The 21,004-nt window shown below is 48.1% G+C and overlaps 1 protein-coding gene across 4 annotated transcripts; it reads right to left on the reverse strand.

Moving 5' to 3' along the window:
- Positions 1-338: 338 nt before the first annotated feature.
- LGALS2 (galectin 2) lies at positions 339-19,321 on the reverse strand. Of its 4 annotated transcripts, XM_018080901.1 has the most exons (7): positions 19,120-19,320; positions 13,926-14,027; positions 13,617-13,688; positions 8,127-8,233; positions 2,039-2,121; positions 1,645-1,804; positions 339-544 (listed from the first exon to the last, which is right to left on the reverse strand). In XM_018080901.1, the coding sequence occupies exons 4-7, from the start codon at positions 8,130-8,132 to the stop codon at positions 398-400; spliced, it is 396 nt and encodes a 131-aa protein (XP_017936390.1). In that variant the 5' UTR covers positions 8,133-8,233; positions 13,617-13,688; positions 13,926-14,027; positions 19,120-19,320; the 3' UTR covers positions 339-397. The 4 variants fall into 4 exon arrangements, with proteins under 4 accessions (XP_017936390.1, XP_017936389.1, XP_017936391.1 ...); XM_018080900.1 differs by lacking the exon at positions 13,926-14,027; XM_018080902.1 differs by lacking the exons at positions 13,617-13,688; positions 13,926-14,027.
- Positions 19,322-21,004: the final 1,683 nt, after the last annotated feature.

A 21,004-nucleotide genomic window follows, 5' to 3' on the forward strand; every position in this document is an offset into this window, starting at 1 on the left:
ACATCAATCACATCCATGCTTTTCTGCCCATTCTTCTATCCCTCCCTCCCAAAAGCTCAGGTGCAGGAAGAAAGGGAGCACTGTGAAGAGATTACACAACCATTTCCCAAGCAATCATATAGTGACCTCCTCCTCCTCCTGAACCCCACCTACAGCCTGCTTTGGTTTATCTACTACCCATTCAACCCCACATCCTCTTCTGACCAGGAAAGCACTTGGCATTATCTGGAAGCTATTGCCATCCAACAAGGACTCTTTTTCTGTTAGTGGGAAAACCTTGGGCTTTGACAATGGCTTACACAGAAGCAGACCCAAAGATCTCAGAGAAGACAAAGCAGATGGAGCAAGCAGTGTTCCACTGGCTTGGTCTTTTATTAGAGCTGGGAAGTGGCATCCATCAGCTCAGCTTGAAGGAGGTGATCTTGAAGCCTCCCATGATGTTCATGTAGTTGATCTTGCGGTAGCTGTGCCGGTTGGAGAAACACACTTCATGCCCATCTGGTAGTTTCACACGGAATTTGTCTGTCAGCATTTCAATGAGGAACTGGGAAAGGGAATTGAGGACAAGGAGGGTATTCAGAGGTCAGCATCTAAGCAAAAGACCTGACTGAGAGGGTCAAACCTGTTCACTATAACTTTAATCAAGGTGCTGGGGGTTGAGCTGAGGGTGATTCAGGAAATGAGCAGTTGATATCAAAGGTCTAAGCTGGTATACAAACTGTGATTTGGGGACAGGATCTCTCCTGAGTCTGTTTCACCTACTGAGATTGTAAACTCAGAGCAGCTAAACCCAAGTATGTCTTTACATGTCTTTATGGAATGTACATGTACACATGGAATGTATATGCCACTGTACTGCTTTGAACAGGGCAGATTAAACCTGACCCCCCAATGCCCTCAGCAGCTCACTGGGACCTGGAAAAAGGAACTTTACTGATAAACACACACAAGCAGACAGGACGAGAATGCATCACTGATCATTGCAAACCAAAGGGAATGTTCTCCAAAGCCATCATCTCACCACCCCCTCCCCAAGAGCCCATCATGCCTGAGGAAACAAGCTTTCTCTCCACAGCAATGGAAACTGGACTTCTCCTAAATTCAGCCCTGTCAACAACTTGGGACATCAGATGGGGTGAGACAGCAACTAGGACAGCATCCCTGGCAGGAGAAGAGAGAGGACAGATTGGCAGCGTGGATCCAGGAGTAATGAGGACAGAAGAGCTGATGGAGAGGTTTTTGGACTTTGCTCCAAACTCTGGGTTGCCTTAAAGCCTGTGTTTACACAGGATGGAATTAGGGAGAGAAATAAGGTAGAGAGCAGAAAGATCCTGCTCCTTGGAGACTCCTTTTAACTTCATACATGCCCCTGGTACACTCACCTGATGGGCAGGTAGGGGGGTCAGGAAGCACTTACAAAGCCTGAGACAGACAGGGCTCACACAAAGTTCCCAGAAGCAGCATTGGGATTTTGAAGGAGGAGTGGAAATGACAATCAGGACCAAAAACCAGAGGATGACAGGCTGTTGTGAGGAAGCATGAAGTATTGGATGGGACTGGGAAAACTAGGGTATGGGAATCTGCTAACCAGGGGTTTCCCCCCACCACATGCACACCCCCCAACACCCAGCACACACTCCTCACCTTGACAGTGCAGCCCCTGAAGAAAGAGAAGTGGTTGTCACGATGCTCTTTCTGCCACACATTGGAGCACTTGGAGTTACAGACAATGACAGACTCATTGAAGCGGGGATTGAAGTGAAGTGCCAGATCTTGCAAGCTGGAGCCAAGATTGATGCTGAAGCTGTGGATGAACAGAAGGAAGGTCAGCAGCATGCACAGGAGAGGGTCTTGGAAGACTTGAGATCCAACACACATCTCTGCACCCAGTTCCTCCAACAGCGTGGCAGGTGGTGGCATAGGGGTTCCTCTAACACAGATATGCTCACACATTTTGTATCTGGGGACCTTGGAAAACCACCTACCTCTACAGCCCACCTTCAATCCTGGTAAGTCAAGGTGGTTTCTTTGTACTTACCCAGAAGTATCAGCAGATATTTTGCCCTTGATCTTCAGGGTGTTCCCAGGCTTCATATCGAGGTTTAAGATTTCAAATGCATCCTAAGGCAGAGAAAAATAATCTGTGAGGCTCCTTCAGCCATTCTTCCTCAGCCCCCGTAAGTGAGAGGGTGTTGCTTGGAGAAGGTGCCCCAGCCAGGTGAACATCTACTGCTCTCAGCTGGTGCTCCCCTCATGGCCAAAACACCTCCATGCTGGAGGTCTTGCATGAGCTTCTCTCACAGTGAGGGAAGAGTGGGCCGAGTGAAGCCCACAAGAGAGAAAATACATCAGAGAGGAGATGAAAACAGGCTTGTCCTGAGCAGAAGGAAAGAAAAGCACAACAGCAGAGGTACAAAGAGAGTTAAAGCAGAGGGGCATTACACAGGGTTTGGTGGAAAGTCAGTGTTGCCCAAGAAATGAAAGTGGTGAGAGTGGGTGTGACCTGCTGGCCCCTCACTCAGCCTTGCTGAGTTGAGGACCCTGGGTGACAGAGGACAGGAGCAGCAGCCCTTACAGGCATCTTCCTCAGAGGGTAGAGTAACCAGGCAGGGAGGCAGTTTAGCCCAGAAATGCTTTGCACAGAGAACCTAACATCCCTAGACTTCCTTGTGGCTTACACATTAACATGCCCCTTGCCTCTGCAAAGCTCCAACAGCTGCTATTAAGCCAGAAGACTTTGATCCAAAGAAAAAGCTTCCTTATGTACACTTCTCATTAGGGACTTCAGGAGATTTAACCAATTTCCAGCCTCTTTGGTGGGCTCCCAGTGGAAGGACTACTATGCACAACCCCTACAGGTGCTACTTCAGACACCACACAGGGCAAGCATCTTCCCAGCTGGTCATGGAGGTGTGACCACCATGTTCAGTCCTTTTCTGTGTGTAACAGCTCAGCCAAAAGAAGCATCCCAGCTCCTTCCTTTTGTCACAAAACGGGGCAGCTCCCAAAATCCACACCAGTACACCAAAATGGTGTACACCATCCTTCCCCACAGTGCTCTGAGGAAGGGCTCAAAGGGGCTTGGAGGAGAGGGCAACCAATGTATGCCCTGTAGATGGTACAAACTATGAACAGTCCTTTGCAGCAGTGACATAGTGGCATCCCAGCTCCTTCCCTTCTTGTGGCTCTAGATTCAGCCTCAGCTGGATGGACTGCAACAGCAACATGTGGGACTCTCTGCATCTCTCCCATCCAAGCCCCATCAAGACCTAAATCTTTTAGCCTGAGAAGCGATGTTTATAACGTCCAACAGCCCCATCCTCCCTAACCCTGAGACATGGGAATGTTGTCCTTACAGAGGAGTATCACCCCTGCTGTCTTCTTCCCAGGTAAAAGCTACGATATAAGTCAATAGACAGTATCACAGATTTGTAAGTCTCCAAAAGTCAAGTGGAAAAAGGAGAAGAAGGAGAAGGTCAAGTCTCAGTAGACCAGCAGTCTCTCAGCCGCCCTCCGCAGTCCTGCAGAGAGCAGCTGAGTGCAGTCATCCTGCTGATGCACGGCCAGCTGGTAGACAGCTTCTGCCCTTCCCCAAAACATCCTGAAGCAAGGAGAAGTGCTGATAAGCACTCCTTCCCCAGAGGTGTTTCCTATGAGCAGGTCATAAAACTCAGCAGGCTTGGGGAATTTGTTTGCTGTTGAGGACACTGAAACCATTGGTGAAATCTCCCTGGGCTGATTGTGGAACCAGCAGAAAGAGGTGCTGGTGATGGTGTTTTCTGCCATTGGGTCTCTTTACCATCACGCTCTTGTGTCCACGACACACCTGTACACACCTTCACATCACCCTGCTCTCCTGCAGCCATCCCAGGGAGAACACAGAACTGAAACCTTGTTTCCTCTGTGGTTTGTGCATAGGCACCCACCACTTTTTTCCTGAAACAAATTTTGCATATACTGCAAAGTCATTAACCCTTTCCTTATACTACCCCATGACTAAATATCAATCAGCAGTCATTGCCTTCAATCATCGTCTTTGTCCACAGTGGTGATGTGCATGTAGCAGACAGAGGGAGAAAAGATGGATGAAGCAGAAGGGATAATGCAAGAAATCGTACACTGAACAACTGCAATTCCAATCATTTATCCACCAAGTAAATCTAATTAACAACATCATTCCAATTTGCACTAACCATGAGCCCCACCCTGTGAGTCTCAGTGATCAGACTACACACATTAAACAAGAGTTGGGGCTCCAACCTTCAAACCAGTCATTAGGTTGTGTGGATTGGAACAATTCTGCAGTTTGGTCAGCTGTTTCTTTCCTTTTGTCTCGAGCTTCCTCAATGGAAGTAGAAGCATTATAAATTCTAATAAAACATTCAGTATTTGTTAAATTTAACATTCCACATACACCTTGCTTTTTAAGTAATAATGCTAACTGATTTTGTAAAGCTATTTTTGACACTTGTTGGACTTGCAAGTTAACTCCTCAAAAAAGATACCTTGTCCACTTGCCATATTATGTTTTCTAACACCCATTGATGTTGTCTGATAACTAGATAAGGTGTAAAAATTATCTTAAATCCCAAAGCTAACTTTTGTCCTACCATATAATAATCTGCGGCATGTATATCAATGATCCATTCTCAGCTGTGTTCAGGAGAACTCAGCTCTCATCATGTCCTTCCCACCAATAAATAATGACAGACACGATTTGGGCAAAAGGATAGGAGTACCATCCCACATCTTAGACCAGTGTGCTGAGTTAGGCTTAACCACAAGTTAAAACTTTCCATCAGAACATCCTCAAGCTAATCCAAGTGGTGCAGGATAGCTGCTCATCCTCCAAGTCCAGGTGTTGTTACAGTCCATCAAGTACATTTGGGGAGGTGACAGGATCAGAATGTTCTTTTATAGGTAGTAGGTGCAAGGCATTCCAGAATACTGAACCCGTTGGATGTGGGCCCAATGCGTCTTGAAATTAGCCACAGAATTACACAACAGGTCTTGATTTTTAAATCCCATAGAGGAGTATCCCCAACAGGTACACATGCCACGTATTAAAACACATATCGAAAAATCTATAGGTAATACTCCTGCCCTGCTGAGTATTTCTACACACCACAAAAAATAACTTATAAATGTATGGTGCTTCATAATAATCCGGTTGTTTTAGCAGATGAAAAATGGGATCAAAAGGGAAATATTGACAAGGAATCCTATTAGTCGGGGATTTGGGACATCCCTGGTAATAGCGGACTTCCCCTGATCGTCCCAGGTAGGTCAATCTCTTCAGAGTTTAGTGAGGAGATGGCTTCCAGATGTGACGCATTACACATATTCCAACCCTGAAGTCCCTCTGTGTTATTGTAGTATGCAAAATATGTATCACTAAGTCTCACTTGGTGTGGGAACCAGGGACATTCAAAAACTATAGATATTCCCTCAATTAATAGGTAATGGGCCCTCCATTTCAAAGGTAATTTACTCTCTAACCACCAAGGGGTAGGTACCAGAATATAAGATCATTTCCATAGTGGGGGTTCACTTAAATTGACTGGTAGATCGTGAGTGTTACAAAAAATCTTGGGCCCTACTCTGCTGATGTAGGGAAAGCTACACTTATTCCTTTGTCTGTTCGATTCCAAAGACACACAAATCCCAAAACTCTCATATGAGGTTGATAGAATTAGCACTTCTGTCCCCTGGGGTCGATTTCCCCGTTTCAGCAGCGGACATAATCATTTACATAACAGCACAAACATGCTAGTATAATAACTATTCCTACTAATAGAAAAACAAAACATATTATGGCATAAACTACAGCAGGAATTCCCTCTTCCTCCTTTTGGCACCTGGCCTTTACCTTCAAAAGATCAAATAAACAACTCAGTTCAGCTTTGAACCGGTTCAAAAGGATGGGATAATCCATTGAGTATTAATTTTATGTTCCTTATTGTGATCATCTGCAGCTATCCAGACATACTTATTCAGTGGACTTTTTAAAATCAGTAGCATTTTGGTACTGATGATGGGAAAACTGAGTGGCTGGTTAAACTGCACAGTAATTTGTTTTTTATTTGAGGAGTAAGGATTCACTATCTGTAGGATATCCCAGGTATTCCACAGTCTTTGTAAGAATACCCATTGGAAGGAGGTCTTCTACAGATTTAGGCAAAAGCAAGCAAGCAGTAATCACTTATTTTCATTAAGTATAAACATATTAAACCAAGGCATATCTTTCCAACACAGGTTATAAATGCCACACTTGTTAACCTTAATTACTTAGTTAAATTTGTAAACAAAACTTACAGATACACACACCAATTAAAACCCCCAAAATATACTACACATAAAAGCAAACAATCCCTGTGGACACTTGGAGTTGGTATAAAAGAATCTTCAGTCTGATTTCTAACATGCAGGATACCTATAACCTGGAAAAACCATAGAACAGAATTGCTTGGTCTCTGTCTAACCAGTGCACAGTGGGTTAAAAGGAGGGCACTATCCATCTGATACTAATGTGATGGACTTTTCAAGAAGTATCTTTTACTTCTCAAGGGTGACACGGAAAGCTTTAATTTTGTGACCAACCCATCAACACCTGCAGTAAGGGGTATATAATCAAATCGTGGTTTAGCTTTTGGCTTTGGTGTGGTGGTATAAATTTGACATACTCACTTGGGGGTTTCAGCTGTCTTCCCAGAGGTCACTCCAACCCATCCTATTTCCTGGACAAATTCATACCGAGTAGGTATGTGAATTTGGTCTCTAGGTGGTTTTGCTGCTGCAGCAGCAACTTTCATGATCTTGGGCATCAGATACAAATATTTTCAGGCTATCTGGAAGGCCACAAAGGAGAGGAGTTAATCTGGCCAGATCAATGGGAGCTACTATAGGGGATTGCCTTAATTGACATCTTTCATACATTGTTTGAATACATGCTGCCTTTTGCACAGAGGCTGCCAGATCTGAGAATCCTGTAGTCTTAACAGTAGTAGGCTTTCCTCTGTCCTGTGGGTCTATGCCTCCAGCCCAATAAGGAGGTCTGGCAGTTAATGAGTAGTTATGGTTACCTGGAGTAGTAGTTAAAAATACTTCTGCCTCGTCTTCACTCAGCAAGATTTGGTCTCTGCCTGTAAGGGAAACTCACTACACATACTCAGGTTCTGATTTCCCTGGACACTTGGAATATTTTTCTTGCAATTTACCTAACTCTGTGGGGGACCAGGGAACAGTATGAACAGTAGTGTGGGCTTCTCCCTTCCCCTCACCATCAGTTTCAGTTTTAATTAAAGGCCAAACTTTTACTAGTGCTGGGATAGGGTCAAGGTCTTCCTCTAAATCATCAGCATTGTACCAAATGTCCCCATCTCATGTTTTGGGATCCTAATTTTCTGACTTCAAAGTCATATATTCTACATCTGCAACTCTTTCAGGTGGCGGGGAGCTTTTGATTTCATTTTGCACACAGGATAAACAAGCTACCAAAACTGCACAAATAACTTACCTTTAATGAGTAACTTACCTTTTCCTCTTCCTCTTTTTCATTCGGCAGGCAAACTAGTAATGTGATCAGCTATTGCCTGTACATTACCTCAATTAGTTTGTGCCCATTCCGACCCAGGGGAGAGGGGTGACTATCAAACTTCTCCAGGAGAGAGAGTAAAACATGACGCTTACACTAGTCACCCTGGGTAACCATTTTACTTCAGTCTCCCTCAGAGGCAGACAATCTGTGCCTGCCAGGCAGCAGTCTCCCTCAGAGGGAGACAATTTGTAACAGTAAAAGTTTGGTCAATCTCCTTCAGAGAGAGACAGTGCCCACCAGGCAGGAAGAAGAACAGCAAAAGTTTGGAACTGTTAAACAGCACTTTGGGTCAGAGAACAGTATATCCTGTCCGTGATGCCAATTAAAATCTTATGATTTGATGTTAAAGTTTTCTGCCCAAATTAAGGTGCAAACGAGCCCAAATGCCAGTTCAACAATGCCAACTTTATTTTACAATTATTTTACAATTTATTTTACAATTTATTTTACAAAATTAATTGTACAGGGAAAAGAGAGAGAAAGAGAGACAGGGAGAAGGGGAGAGATAATCTAAGTAGAAGATAGTCACCGCCATGGATCCAGCAGCACCCCGTTGGTCCTTCAGTGCCCGGGCTTCTTGGTAGTGGGGTCCAAACCGGTTCACTCCAAGTCATTTTTATGCAGTCCCTTATATAACTGAAAAGCGAAGGTACAAGTGACTTTCGGTTCCTCATTCACATGAAAGATGAGAGCAGGCATGGTTTCAGTGCTTGTCTGGGATCTATTCTGGGGGTTGTGCAAGAAAAGTACCCCAAGAATCAAGTGTCCTACCGGTGACCCCACTTACTGCACTTGTGCAATTATTCACTTGTTACGTCACATACCACAGTGAAACTTTGACATAAAAAGCAGGGCCAGAACCAAAATCTTGTTTCCTTTGTGATTTGTGCATAGGCACCTATGGCTTTTTTTCTGCACCAAGTTTCACCACCACGCCTGTTTAAGGCATATACTGCAAATGTCATTATCCCTTTCCTTATAGCTGTCCAGGAGGGAGAGCAGTATGTGTCTTTTACTTTGTCCAGTTCTGGGTTCCTCAGTACAAGAGAGTCATGGAGCTGCTGGAGTGGGTCCAGTGGAGGGCTACTAAGAAGACTAAGGAAGTGGAGCATCTCTCTTACAAGGAAAGGCTGAGGGGACAAGGCCTGTTCATCCTTGAGAAGAGATGACTGACAGGGGACCTCATCGATGTGTATAAATATCTAAAGGGGCATGCCAAGAGGATGGAGCCAGGCTCTTCTTGGTGGTGCAAACCAATAGGACAAGAGACAATGGGTAAAAACTGATGCACAGGAAGCTCCACCTGAATGTGAGGAAGAACTTTGCTGTGAGGGTGACCAGGCCCTGGAACAAGTTGCCCAGAGAGGTTGTGGACTCTCCCTCACTGGAGATATTCAAGAACCATCTAGACATGATCCTGTGCCATGTGCACTAGGATGGTCCTGCTTGAGGAGGGAAGTTGGACCAGATGATCCCCTGTGGTACCTTCCAACCTGACCCATTCTATGATTTTGTCTGAGGGATGAGGGAAACTACCCACGCAGAGAGTTGTGCGCAGAGCCACGAGTACCACAGACGTGAGAATATGCCAAAAGGGAGACGAGCAGGAAAGAGGCATGAGCTGCTCAGAGAAGGGCCATGAGATTTTATCAAGATTACATTAACCCCCTTCTTACAATGCTCAGCAGGGGCGTTCACCCCCCTTTTATTTGCCACTGGGAACAATAGTGGGAAACCAGGCAGCAGCTCTGCCAGCACTGGCAACTTCCTTCATCTGCTGAGTTGAGCCTCCACATTGTCAGACACCAGCCCTGTGCTGATTGCCTCTCTCATGCAGGGGTATGTGCTCCCCACATAGGAAGGGGATGAGATTTTAGGGACCCCAGAAGAGCCAAAATTCTCCATTGCAGTTGGAGGTGGCAATTGGGATGATGAAAGGAGGGTGGCGGGGGCAGGTTGATACTTCCCTGCTGACACTGCAAAGCAGAAAGTCTGCGGAAACAATGATAGCATGGGAATGTAAATCCCAAAGAAAGAGGAAATCCGGCTAAAGAGCATCTGCAAAAGAGGTGGAGGGTCTGTGCAGTAAGGAAAACATAAACAATAGCTGTGGAAGCTGGCAGCCACTGGTGCAAAGGATCCAGGAACCCTTCGCCCCTCAGAGATGATCCTATAATAGGGTACCAAACTGGGAGTGCCCCTCCAGGGCCCCAGAGAGGGCATTTGGCCTGTACTAGTGTGGGACACCAGAGGGCATTTGGCCTGTACTAGTGTGGGACACCCATGTTCACATCACTGATGCCAGAGGAGGATTTGCTGCATTTCCAGAGGGATGGCAGAGACCAAACAAGTAGTCACTCAGTGCGAGGGTGGGGGCATATGCAACCCAAGGGAAAGATGAGTTTCCAATAGGGAGCAGGTCTGCAATTTTGCATGGAGAAAATAAAGAAAACCTAAAACCATATTTTAAGGAGGGAAGAGATTAATTGCAATTATCTTGACTTTCAGCCAGAGGGGTGGCAGGGCAGGTCCTCTGCAGAGTATTTTCACCCCATAAAATGCAGCAGCTCTATTTGCAGAGGTCCCATACAATAGATTTCAGTGTTAACAGTTCTTCCCGGCCTTCCTGCTAGGTCCTAAGAAGATCTCAGGCCACCAGGAGCATTCATAGGATCTCAGGATCCTTGGGATCCTCCAGACAGCAGTACCTCATGTACCATAGCCTCGAGCTGCCACTTCTACCACAGGGCACCCACACAGCTGTTGAGAACAGACTGAATGCCACCCTCCCCAGCAGGCTGCCAAGATCCTCAGCAGCATCATTGCTGGCAGCAGTATTTATTTTGGTTTCTCACTGGGGCAGGAGATAAGCCAGCTAGGTGTGAAGCCCTGAGGAAAACCACGGGTTTCCCCACTTCCCAGCCAAAGTAGCCAAACTGTCTCAGCTGTCAGAGGTTTCTCAGGGCCTTTTGTGGCAGGGGCAGCCTCCAAAATCCACACCAGCACACCAAAATTGTCCCTACCATCTCTCCCAATGGTGTTCTGAGGAAGGGCTGCAAGGGGCTCAGAGGGGAAGGCAGCCAACACATTCTCTCTAGACAGCATGAGCTATGAACAGTCCCCTGCAGGACCAACATGGTCATCACCAGATGTGAAGCTCAGTCCAGAAGGAATGAGGAAGAGAGGGAAAGGCAAGGCAGCCACGCCAGGTGCATGGATGTCTGTGCCACTGACCTCACATCAAACCAAGCTCTGCAAAAAGAGGAAAGAGATTGCCTTAATACCCCCGTGGAAGGCTGTGATTTCAGCTCAGTGCTAATTTGAAACCAAAGAAGCAGCACTGGAGGACAACAACATTGCAGAGGGGATAAGGTGCCTGTCCAATATTGCACTCAAGGCACCAGGGAGCCTGTGCCTTGGACGAGGCATCAGCATCTGCTCAAGGCAAAGGGAACTGGAGAGACCAACCATGCATTCTTTCTTGGAGTAGCATCTGCTCACACTGCTATTATTTCCTACAGCTTCATATAATTTGTACTCCACAGCAAGCTATTGTCCCTTTCCACTGGCTATTTATTTCCTTGAATAGCCTCTGGGGAAAGATTTCAGTGCGGGAGTAAAGAAAAAAGAAAGACTGCACACAATAAATATCAAGTAGTGACCTGATTTAAACTGTGTTCTCTGACCTCATCTGGACCCTGGTTGTGGTTCCTCCCAGCAGTTGTGATTAAGCCCTGTTTCTGCCTTGGTGTCCCTCATTCATGAGGCCTAGAGGGTGAATGCCCCCTACCTTAGAGGACTGTGGGGTGGATTTTCAGCAGCCAGGGCTCAGGATATGACTGAGAAGCTTCCACCACCTCCTGATGGAGATGCTCAGTCCTCCAGCTTCCAGTCACAGAAATTCCCAGATAGGTTTGACAGAACTGATTTCCCCTTTAGTCAAGAGGTGTTGGTTGGCCTCTCAGCAGACAGTGCTGCAACCTTCAGTCAACCGATCCCTAAGCTCTGAAAGCCAGCCAGCTTCCTAACGGAGGAAAACCAAGAGAACAAAGTGTACTTACCTCAGCCAAACTGAGGGAAGCAAGAGACTGGGTAAGTAGGTCTGTGGATCTGAAGGGCATGTACAGGAGAGGACTGTCCAGGAGATGTAGGAGAAGCCAAAGCAATGATGAGCACAAGGAAACTAGTGCCCATGAGCACTAAGCTCCTGCCTAAGAGGTTGACCAGAGAGGGGCTGCTCCTTTAGGGAAAGTACTGAAGCCTCTGCATTCAGATCAAGTAAAATGGGAAGGAACAAAGGACTGGAAGAGAATCTTCCGTCACCCTTCCCGCCCCAGCTACCTGACAGTGGGAAGTACGGAAGTAGCATCCATGCTCTGAACCTGGGGGCAAGAGATTAGAGGCCATCAGCATCCAGTAGGCTCTCCACAAACATCATCACCCTTCAGCTGTAGGGGGCAATTTCTCTTCCTTAGGATGTGGGGAATAAAGAGGAGGAAGGAAAAAGCTAGCTAAAGAACTAAAATGTGGAAAAAACCCACACCTTTCTTCAGGGCTAGGGGCAGCAGCGAAAGAGGGAACCTGCACCAAGAAAGCAGATCAAGAGCACAGGGAACAGACTCCATCAGACTCCATCTCTCTCTTTACCCTATCAGAAAGGTGGTGGTGCAAGAGTGACTGGCATCTCCCATCTCCATGGGGAGTTCAAATGTGCTCTGCTGGATGGTTTCCATCCCCATAGCCAAGTTATGTCCTTATACCTTTGCAGGGAACCTCTCTCTCAGGCAGCTCTGAAGTCTGTGGCAACATTTTTGTATGGTATGAGTTGTGCATGAGGAAGGGGATAAAGGTGGTTCGTTTGCAAGGAAGCTGGTTCATAAGGCACCAGGGCCATGTCATCAACCCAAGCAGCCAGATGAGTCATGTCTTCTGAGTCCCCAGCTTGCCTGAGGGGCAGGAGAATGAACAGAACTGGCACAGGGTGGGGAAGGGAGGTCAGAAAACTGATTACATGCCACCCAGTTCCATTTCCAGACTTCATTTCTGTAATTCTTTCACTCATGGGTGCATGCCAGGAATGTGGGTTGTGGGAAAGGCTTTCAAAAACATGCCTGAAGATAAAAATGCACTTGTGCTGAAAGCTTCCCTACTGGCAAAGAGATGTATAGAAGGCTCACAGCTTCCCCCTCTCTGAGACTTTTGGGATCTCCCAGCTTTACCCAGATCTTCTGGATGAGATACTATTAGCTTAATGAGAAAAAGATCTTCCAAAGAGCTCTCCACAAAGGATCAGCTTCATGAGGTCTTATGCTCCACTTGCATCTTGCACTCAAAGATTAACATCTCCAACAGTTTTATCTTACCATTGAGTAAGGCAGATAGCAGATCCCTCATCTTGCACATGATGAAATTGAGGCACAGACACCCACGTTCACATCCAAAGCCAATTCTTCTTTGCAAACCTCTGCAAGAACCTAAAAGGATGCTGTGGTCCCCTAGCTGATACAGCTGGAGTATGAGAGATGCTGATCTCTGGTCACACCATTTACTACCAGCAGGAGGTATTGAGGCATTCAGTGCCTCTGGAAAAAATTAGCCCTTGAGTGGCTCCAATTAAGTCTGAAAATCAGAGGCATTCAAAGAACAGAAGCCTTCCAACAGTGGAAGCCAGGGGACTTCCAAGATGCTCCAAGCCCAACTTTGCTGACTGCAAGGGGATCATTTCCCACAACAGAGACAGCATGAGACCAGTTGGCTGGAACTACAATAAGCAAAATATTGCACCATACACAAACGGTCCACGGGGACCTCTCTGCTCTGAGCTCCAAACAGCCATCCCAGATTCAACCCCACAGGACAACAAAGGCATGAAGTGAGAGTGACTGCCGAGCCCCTGCGCACAGCACTCCATCCCACACAGGGAGAACAAGGCCACTGGCACTGCATGACTCGCTTTGAGTGTGTTTCTCACGGGTTCCAGTGCTGAGCTCAGGCAGGTTGGACAACTATGAGGACTTACGGGAATCTTTCAGACAAGCAGAATCCATCTGAGTCACATGCATGAGGCACAATGCCAAGGGTGGCTCTTCAACTGGAAAAAAAAAAAAAAGAAAGAGAGAGAAAGAAATGCTAAGGGATAAATAGCAAGTTTTGAAAAGCCACAAGAATTAACAGCTCATGGGCTGGAAAGAATGGGAGGGAAAAAAAAAGAAAAAGTCTGTTCTCCCATGCTCACGTCACTAAAGCCAAGTATCCCTCATCCCCACTGGGAAGCAGCAAGCCACCTTACCACACATCAGCTTTGAGAGGGTCTGAACAGGCAACCTACCCTGGATCTAAGGGCATGGCTGAGGTCTGCAGAAGAAGAGGTTGTCAAGTCAAAACTATCTGTTTCTCCAAAATCAGCTTGAACAAACTCCCTTTGATGGCCCTGCAAAATGAAATAGTAAAAACCAAACCAGATGAAAATGGGAAAGAAAAGCTGCCAAAAAAAAGGGAATCCAAATCCCCAAATGATTGACTCAGTGCAGGAAATGGGCATCTAAAGAGGGAACTGCAGGCATCTAAAGGAGACCTAAGAAAAGATCAGGCCCACACGAAGGACTCTGTATTCCTTTCCTCACACTTTCCAGAGAGAAGGGCACCAGAAATATTCGAACCCATGGACCTTCAGAGCAACATACAGGGAAGAGAACTGACCCTGACCTACTGCAAGAGCTCCAAGCACAATCAATGTCCAGAGGAGGTTCCAGCTTCCACCAGCGCAGGGAATGTTAAATTACTTTTTCCCTGCTTCCCAGTGAGGAGTTACATCCATAGTCTTGCTTAGAGTTGCCACCAGGTGAAGGAGCTTTCAAAGCCAGCATTAGAGCCCAGAGATCTTTCATCTCCTCGAGGTACCTAAAGGAGCGGGGCAGCAGCTGCTTGCAGCTGCTTTGCACTGTTGGGACACCTGGTCTCCCTTTCCAGCACTATACTGGGCACTAAAGGACACCCCATCCTATTCAGGCATCCTGTCCCTTCTCTGGACTGCGCCCATGAACTTCTACCCCTTTTCTGATCCACGTATCCAGTAGTACATAAGCCCTCACTTGACCACAGTGAATATTTATTCCCAACAGTCATGCCAGACTATTTGGTCTCTCTGGTTCTCTTTCCATTCCTTCCAGTGTGTGGCTTTTCTGCTGTCCTTTTATTCCTCACCACTGGCCAGAACCTGCCTGTGTCTCTAGCTGCCCCCAGGTTTCCTTGTGCCACTCTCCTCCCCTCCCCGAAAGCCCCCAGTAGCAGAGCACACACCAGGCTTTAATTGCAGTCAGATTCCTGGATGGAGAATGGTTGCTCCAGAGAGGGGAAAAGAGTATTAGAAACTAAATGCTTTAAATGCAATTCACCCCAGACTAATCTTATCATATCCCAGGCTGAATAGCCTGAAACACATTGCCAACAGACTTGCCAAGCCAGGGGATCTGATAAGGACAATGTGAGGATGACAGGCAACTGCCAGGCAAGTTCCCATCTGCAGGCAGATAGCTTATCTCTTCTGTCAAGATGGGACATACATCCACATCTGCTGCACAACAGCGGGAAAAGGCTAGTGGAGACCTGCTTTCTGCTCCTGAACACGCACGTAGCACTCCTAACAAGACCATCCCTGAGGAACATCTCTATTACTCACTCGGCCTCATTAGGAAAGGGGTGGAAATCTTTCCTGAACAGCTTTGTCAGAGAGACAGCTCCCCAGAGGTCTGGCTCAGGATGAGCTGAAGAGTGCCTCGCGCTAGCTCTGGACACCAGCAAGTGGCTGCTTGGCTGCAGGAGCAGCACAGCAGCAAGACAGCAGAGGGAAGAAGTCTAATAGCCCACTCTGGAATCACACTGTGACACCACTTTTAACCCCATCAACTCCCAGTGCACATCCTCCTCCGGAAATTCAGCCAGAGTGCCGCTGCAGGGAAGCAAGCTACTCAAGATGCAAAGCTACTCTGATCGAGGAGGGACATGGAAAGAGAAGCAGCCTCTGCTGGGAACGTCTCCTTCTGCATAGAGGAAAGGGCTTGGGCTGCAAATCACGGACAGCAAAGATGCAACATGGTTGCGTCACGACCCACATGCAAACAGTGCCTTCGAAATGCCACTGAGCTGAAGGGAACAGTGTGTTGTTTGAACACAGCCCCTCCAGGTAAATACAAAGCAGAGGCTGGTCCAACACCCCCAGAGGTGTTCACCTGATCCTTCTCCTGGCTGGGGGACATGTCTGTCAGCAACTCATTAAATGGGGGATACACGAGCTCTGCCCCCATTCTGCTCCCTGAGTTCCCAAACCTGATGTAGTTTGGGGTGGCAGGGGAACCAGGACAGAGGTGTGCACACACGGGAAGCTCTTGCAGAATCGCATGCTCCATAGGCTCCTTCTCCTGCCTGCTCAAGGCAGGAGATCCAGAGGGGCAATTTCAACACGTCTGTGTGTCCAGGCCTCTCTAATCCCCTGCATCCAGGAGCTGGTCCCCACACCCACATGATCTCATGTAATTGGGCAATGTTTTCTCATAGCATCTCTCCCACCCCTCATGGCAGTAGGTCAAATACAGTAATCCATAGCATGGGTTGTAGGACACTGAGTCACAACCCAGTGTTCAGCTGTAACCAGCAGACAGAGCATTAGCATTTCCCAGTTTCAGTCTGGCGCACATGCTCCCAACCCACACACTCACCTACAACCTGTTGCATGACATTTCCCATCTTCGAAGAGGGAAACAGTGGAAAATTAGGGGGTAAATACACAGGCTGCAGGCAACTGTACTTCAAAAGCCTGCCTTCTAAGAGACCTGGGCTTACAGGGTTTAGCTGTTTCACTCTTGGCCCCAAAAGCAAGGAGCAGAACGCAGCTCCCATTTATGGGGTTAAAAGCATGGTGACAACAAGGCTCTGGTGGGAACAGTCCCCAGTCCACCCTGTCCCCCAGCTGTGCCTGGGTGCTGTGGCACTGTTAGCTAGCACTGCCCAAAACCAAGGCAGGGAGGTTGCTAACAACTGCACAGCATGAGCCAACATCCTGAGGCAGTGCTTAGGCCCAGCCATGCTCCTGTAGTGCTTACTAGGACAGACGAAACCAAAGGGACTAAAAAGGAGCCTGTGAAAAGTCAGGTCCTTGGGAAATCTGCGTATGCAGACTCTGCGTCTCCCTCCTCCTCCTCTTGGGTCACAGTTTTCTTTTCATTCCTAGCTTCACGTCCACCATGCCCCAGCGCTGGGATCGCTCTGCCCTGCTGATCCTCACCGTCACCAACCCGTCACCAAAAGCTAAGGGCAGAAGCTGGCTGCAGTGCCAAGCGGCAGAGACTGAGCAGCCTGGATGGAGGGAGAGCGCCACCGGACTGCCTCCTCTTGCTGTTTCATAGTCCCAACTTAAGCCAGCACTGAAGTTTCCTAGGGAACTTGAGGCAGCTGCAGCCAAAGCAGGATTGCTGGCAGTGAGAGATTTTCAAGCCCAGGCCAAAACCCATCTATTCAAACTCACCAGCTGCCACACTTGAGCCAGCTGCACAGCTGAGTACACGTGCATTCAGCACTGGGGCACCCTGCAGCAGGAATACCTCCTCCCTGTGCCACGTTGTGAAAGAGAGGCTGCACACGGCTGTGCCTCTGAGCTCCCCAGGCAGCTGCTACACTAAATATTCCCAGCAAACACTAAGTCACACTTTGCTGTCACCGCAATGCAGGGATGTATTCATCATCCAGGTTGGGGGATTTGCCACAGCTGGGCTCCCTGTTGCCAGTCTCTGCTCACATCATGCTTGGATGCCCCTCAGAAATGCCTTTGCAGTAGGGTTTTTCTCCTTCTCCCTCCTGCTGTTCTTTAGAGCCAAACTATATCTCAGCAAAATTCATGCTCTTAAACTACTTTTTCCCCCCAATACTTGTGCTTTCTAATGATGCCCCTTCCATCTGTTAGCAACAGCACAGCAAGTGAGGGCTAGAGCAAGAATGGGTGAATCTGTTCACGTTTTCTAATGCCTCTGTTGACTCCTGAGTCCCGAGTGCACAGTATCGGTAGCGGATCTGTTCCAGTCTGGAACTGATCTCATCAGCAGTGCTGTGAATAACTCCACCGAGGCTCCCCCTTGCGGGCTCAGGGCCTGCAGTGCTCACTTCAGCCCCATAAATTTAAGCAGCTGTCTCTAACCTGGCAGGTCTTCCTCTCCCTGTTCAGGTTTTGGCTCACCAGCTACATAACCTATCAGCCCCCAAGACATGGCTATGACTCGGGCTTCCATTCTGTCAGTTTTATTTCATCACTGCCTGCTGCCAATAATGTTCCTCGGCAGCAAGAGTATTCCCACATTCTCAGAGCATCCCCTGAATGCCCTGGACTCTCTTGGGAAGAAGCTTTCAGCAACAGCAAACCCATGTGAGCCTTCCCCAGGGTGTAAGGAGGCAAATTCACTCCCCATACTGTCCAGAAGGGCACTGCTGCCAGCTCAGTCAAGGGATTGAGACACCCCTTGAGCTGCCCAGTTTGGAAGGAGAACTCAAACACCAGGAAGCAGCAAGCTGCACAGCTCACCTCTAACTCTGGTATTTGCTTCTCTCACTTGTCTTGCTGAGCCAGTTGCTCTAATGACAGAATCAACATGGAAAGGAAATTTGGTTTACCGAGGTCAAGGCAATTCCCCGAAGGAAGCAAATGCAATTACCCCCACGCTAACAACCAGGGAAACTGAGGCAGTGAGCATAGGTGAGCATTTCCCTGAGTCTTGCTCCAAGACATGCCTAATTGCAGAGATCTAGCCAGCAGGTTTTCTGATCCCTTATCCAGCATTCTGTTTCCTCATTCTGCTCCTATAGTTGCAGAAGGATGCCTTTGATCACGGGGGACAAGTCTTCCTACAGCTGAAAGGGAAACTGCTGAAAGAAATGGAAGGGAGCAATCCTGGTGGATGACTGCATACCACAAGAAAGTGCTGCATATGAAGGAAAGGAGACATTTCCTATTAGATTAAAGGAGCTCAAACCTGCTCTCCCTCTAGAGAAGTATGCAACTCTATACTTGTCTCTCTAATTGCAACCTTCCACTGGGAAAGATGCTTGAAAGTATTGCAAAAGTATGGAGATTAGCCAAGGTCAAGGAATGGCAGGGCTGTAAATCCAGAGGATTGCATAAAGAGGTGCATGGTCCGAGATGATGTCAGAAGAGGTGCTGCCAGCCTGTTCCAAGAGAGAGTAGCAGAGTTAAAACTGAGCCAACCCCCCAGGAACTGGCTGCTGCAGTCAGCCAGAGCAGGAAAACAAGAAAAGGGAACAAAAGATGACGGTACCAAGCTTCAGGAAAGTGAAAGGTCTCTGGCAGAACGCCTTGCCAAAGAAAGAAGAATGTGACGGGGGAAAGGGAAGCTCACGTCACGGGTCAGAGCCGACAATCCAGCAGGAAATACACAAAAGCTCTCGCTGCCCCACACAAGCGCATCTGAAAAACATGGCAGGGTTTACATAAACACACACGGCAGAGAAACCAAACAAACCTTGGGACAGAGCAGGGGGTGCCAGCGTGGTTTTGGCTGGCTGAAGACGAGCTGATGGATGGAAAACCCCTCTCCCAGGCGACCCGGCCACTCCTGCGAGGCCACCTTCCCTTCCCGAAGGACTTGGGGCTTGGTTTGCTCGGCGATTCACCTCGAGTGCACGGGCAGCAAGAGCGTTTGCTGAGCCCGGCTACTCAGGGAGGCGCTGCCCTGCCTTCTGGTGCCCTCTGCGGGCGGCTGCTGCAAGGCCTGCCCAACTCGGGACCTGCATCCCTCTGCTGAACCTGGGACCTATATCCCTGTGCCAAACCCGCGACCCGCACCCCTCTGTCCCCATGAGCTGTGCTCATCCAGGCCTCTGGCTTGGCGTCATCACTTTCCTCCGCATCTGGCTACAAGCTAATTATAGTTCCAGTACTTTCCCTCTGGAGCGGTGTTAATTACCACATGGAGCGCCTCACGCCGTCCAGACCTAGTTGGAAATTCCAGCTGTCGGTAAAAATAAATCGAGGGAAGTGAGAAAGCTTCTTCCTCACAACATCTAACCACTGTTACAGGGAGCAAGATTCAGACTCCGATCTCTCTTTCTTCTTCAGTTGCACTTAGGGTCCTTGTTATATGAAAAGCAGATGTAACCAAAGGGGAAAGAGACTCCTAAATCTATGAGAAATAAAGGCAAGGTCGCTGCTGACAGGACTGTTATGCACGAGTTCACTCGCCATTGTTTGCAACCAGCTGAAAAGTGGGTGCAGCCTTCCATTCATCCTGGACTTGGCTAACTACTGGGTGTTGCCAAAGGTAGGAAAACAAACAAGCTTGAGACTCAGACAGACCGAAACCTGAGCAAAGGGGCTGTGTAAAACACCAGCCTGCTAAACTCCTCCTTCAGAGGCATCGCTGTGGGGGGTGGAGAAGAGACATGCATGCCTTCTATGCAGATGGTACATGACCTGGAGGGCTCCTAAAGATGACTTCAGGATTCTCAGAAAAATCAAAGAGGTAGTACTGACAGGCAAGGTTGACTCATAAGATTAAAATAACCCGTGTTAAACGTGCCTGAACAGAGCAGAGGGAAGGATGTTGCAATTTTCTATGAAAGGTGCTTAAAAAGGGCTTTGTGATGCAAGGCAGTAACAGTTAAAAAAAGAACTACATTCAAGCGCCAAAATAAGTGCTTTTTAATGGCCAAAAAATCCCCACCGAAACAATGGCTATCCATAAGGAAAAGCCATTAGGTGTGACAACAGGGCAGTTCCCTCGTCAGCCATGGGATTAGCACTGTAAATGAGTAACCCAGCACGGGACGGCTCCGGCTCAGACGCCTGTCTCCAGGATCAGAGCTGGAACGCCGAACAGGCTGCATTGTATAGGCTGCATTGTGCTCTTATCGCCGACGTTCCCTGGCAGCCCCAGCCTCAAACACCACCGCCGCCAACCCAACAGGGCACTCCTCACACAGGGGGAGGCTGAGGCTCCCCAAAGCTCGCCGAGCTCGTCCCTTCCACCAGCGCTGAAGTGCAGGAAAGTAAACAACGAAGGCAGCGAGTCGGGGAGAAGACGCGCTGCTCCTGCCAGGGCCACTGGAGCACAGAGCAAACAGGCGGTGTCAAGTGTCACAGCTGGCGCTGGCCTAGATTGCCAGAGCCACGAGAAAAACGAGGGCAAACGAAGTTTGTTCTCCTGGAACCCTCCAGCTCTCTCCAGGGCTCCACCGACATCCCCTCACACGCACGCTGCTCAGCAGAAGGTCAGGAGATCACCCGCTACTTAAAGATCACGGCAGGGGAGCTCGCTTAGTAGCATTTATATTATATTTATATTTATTACGGGCTGGCACCTGGTCGCCCTCCATCTCCGGGGCGGGGGCGCACTGCGCATGCGCCGC

This window comes from Manacus vitellinus, unplaced genomic scaffold (genome assembly GCF_001715985.3).
Source record: "Manacus vitellinus isolate BGI_N305 unplaced genomic scaffold, ASM171598v3 scaffold_5_pilon, whole genome shotgun sequence".
NCBI classification, from domain to species: Eukaryota; Metazoa; Chordata; class Aves; order Passeriformes; family Pipridae; genus Manacus; species Manacus vitellinus.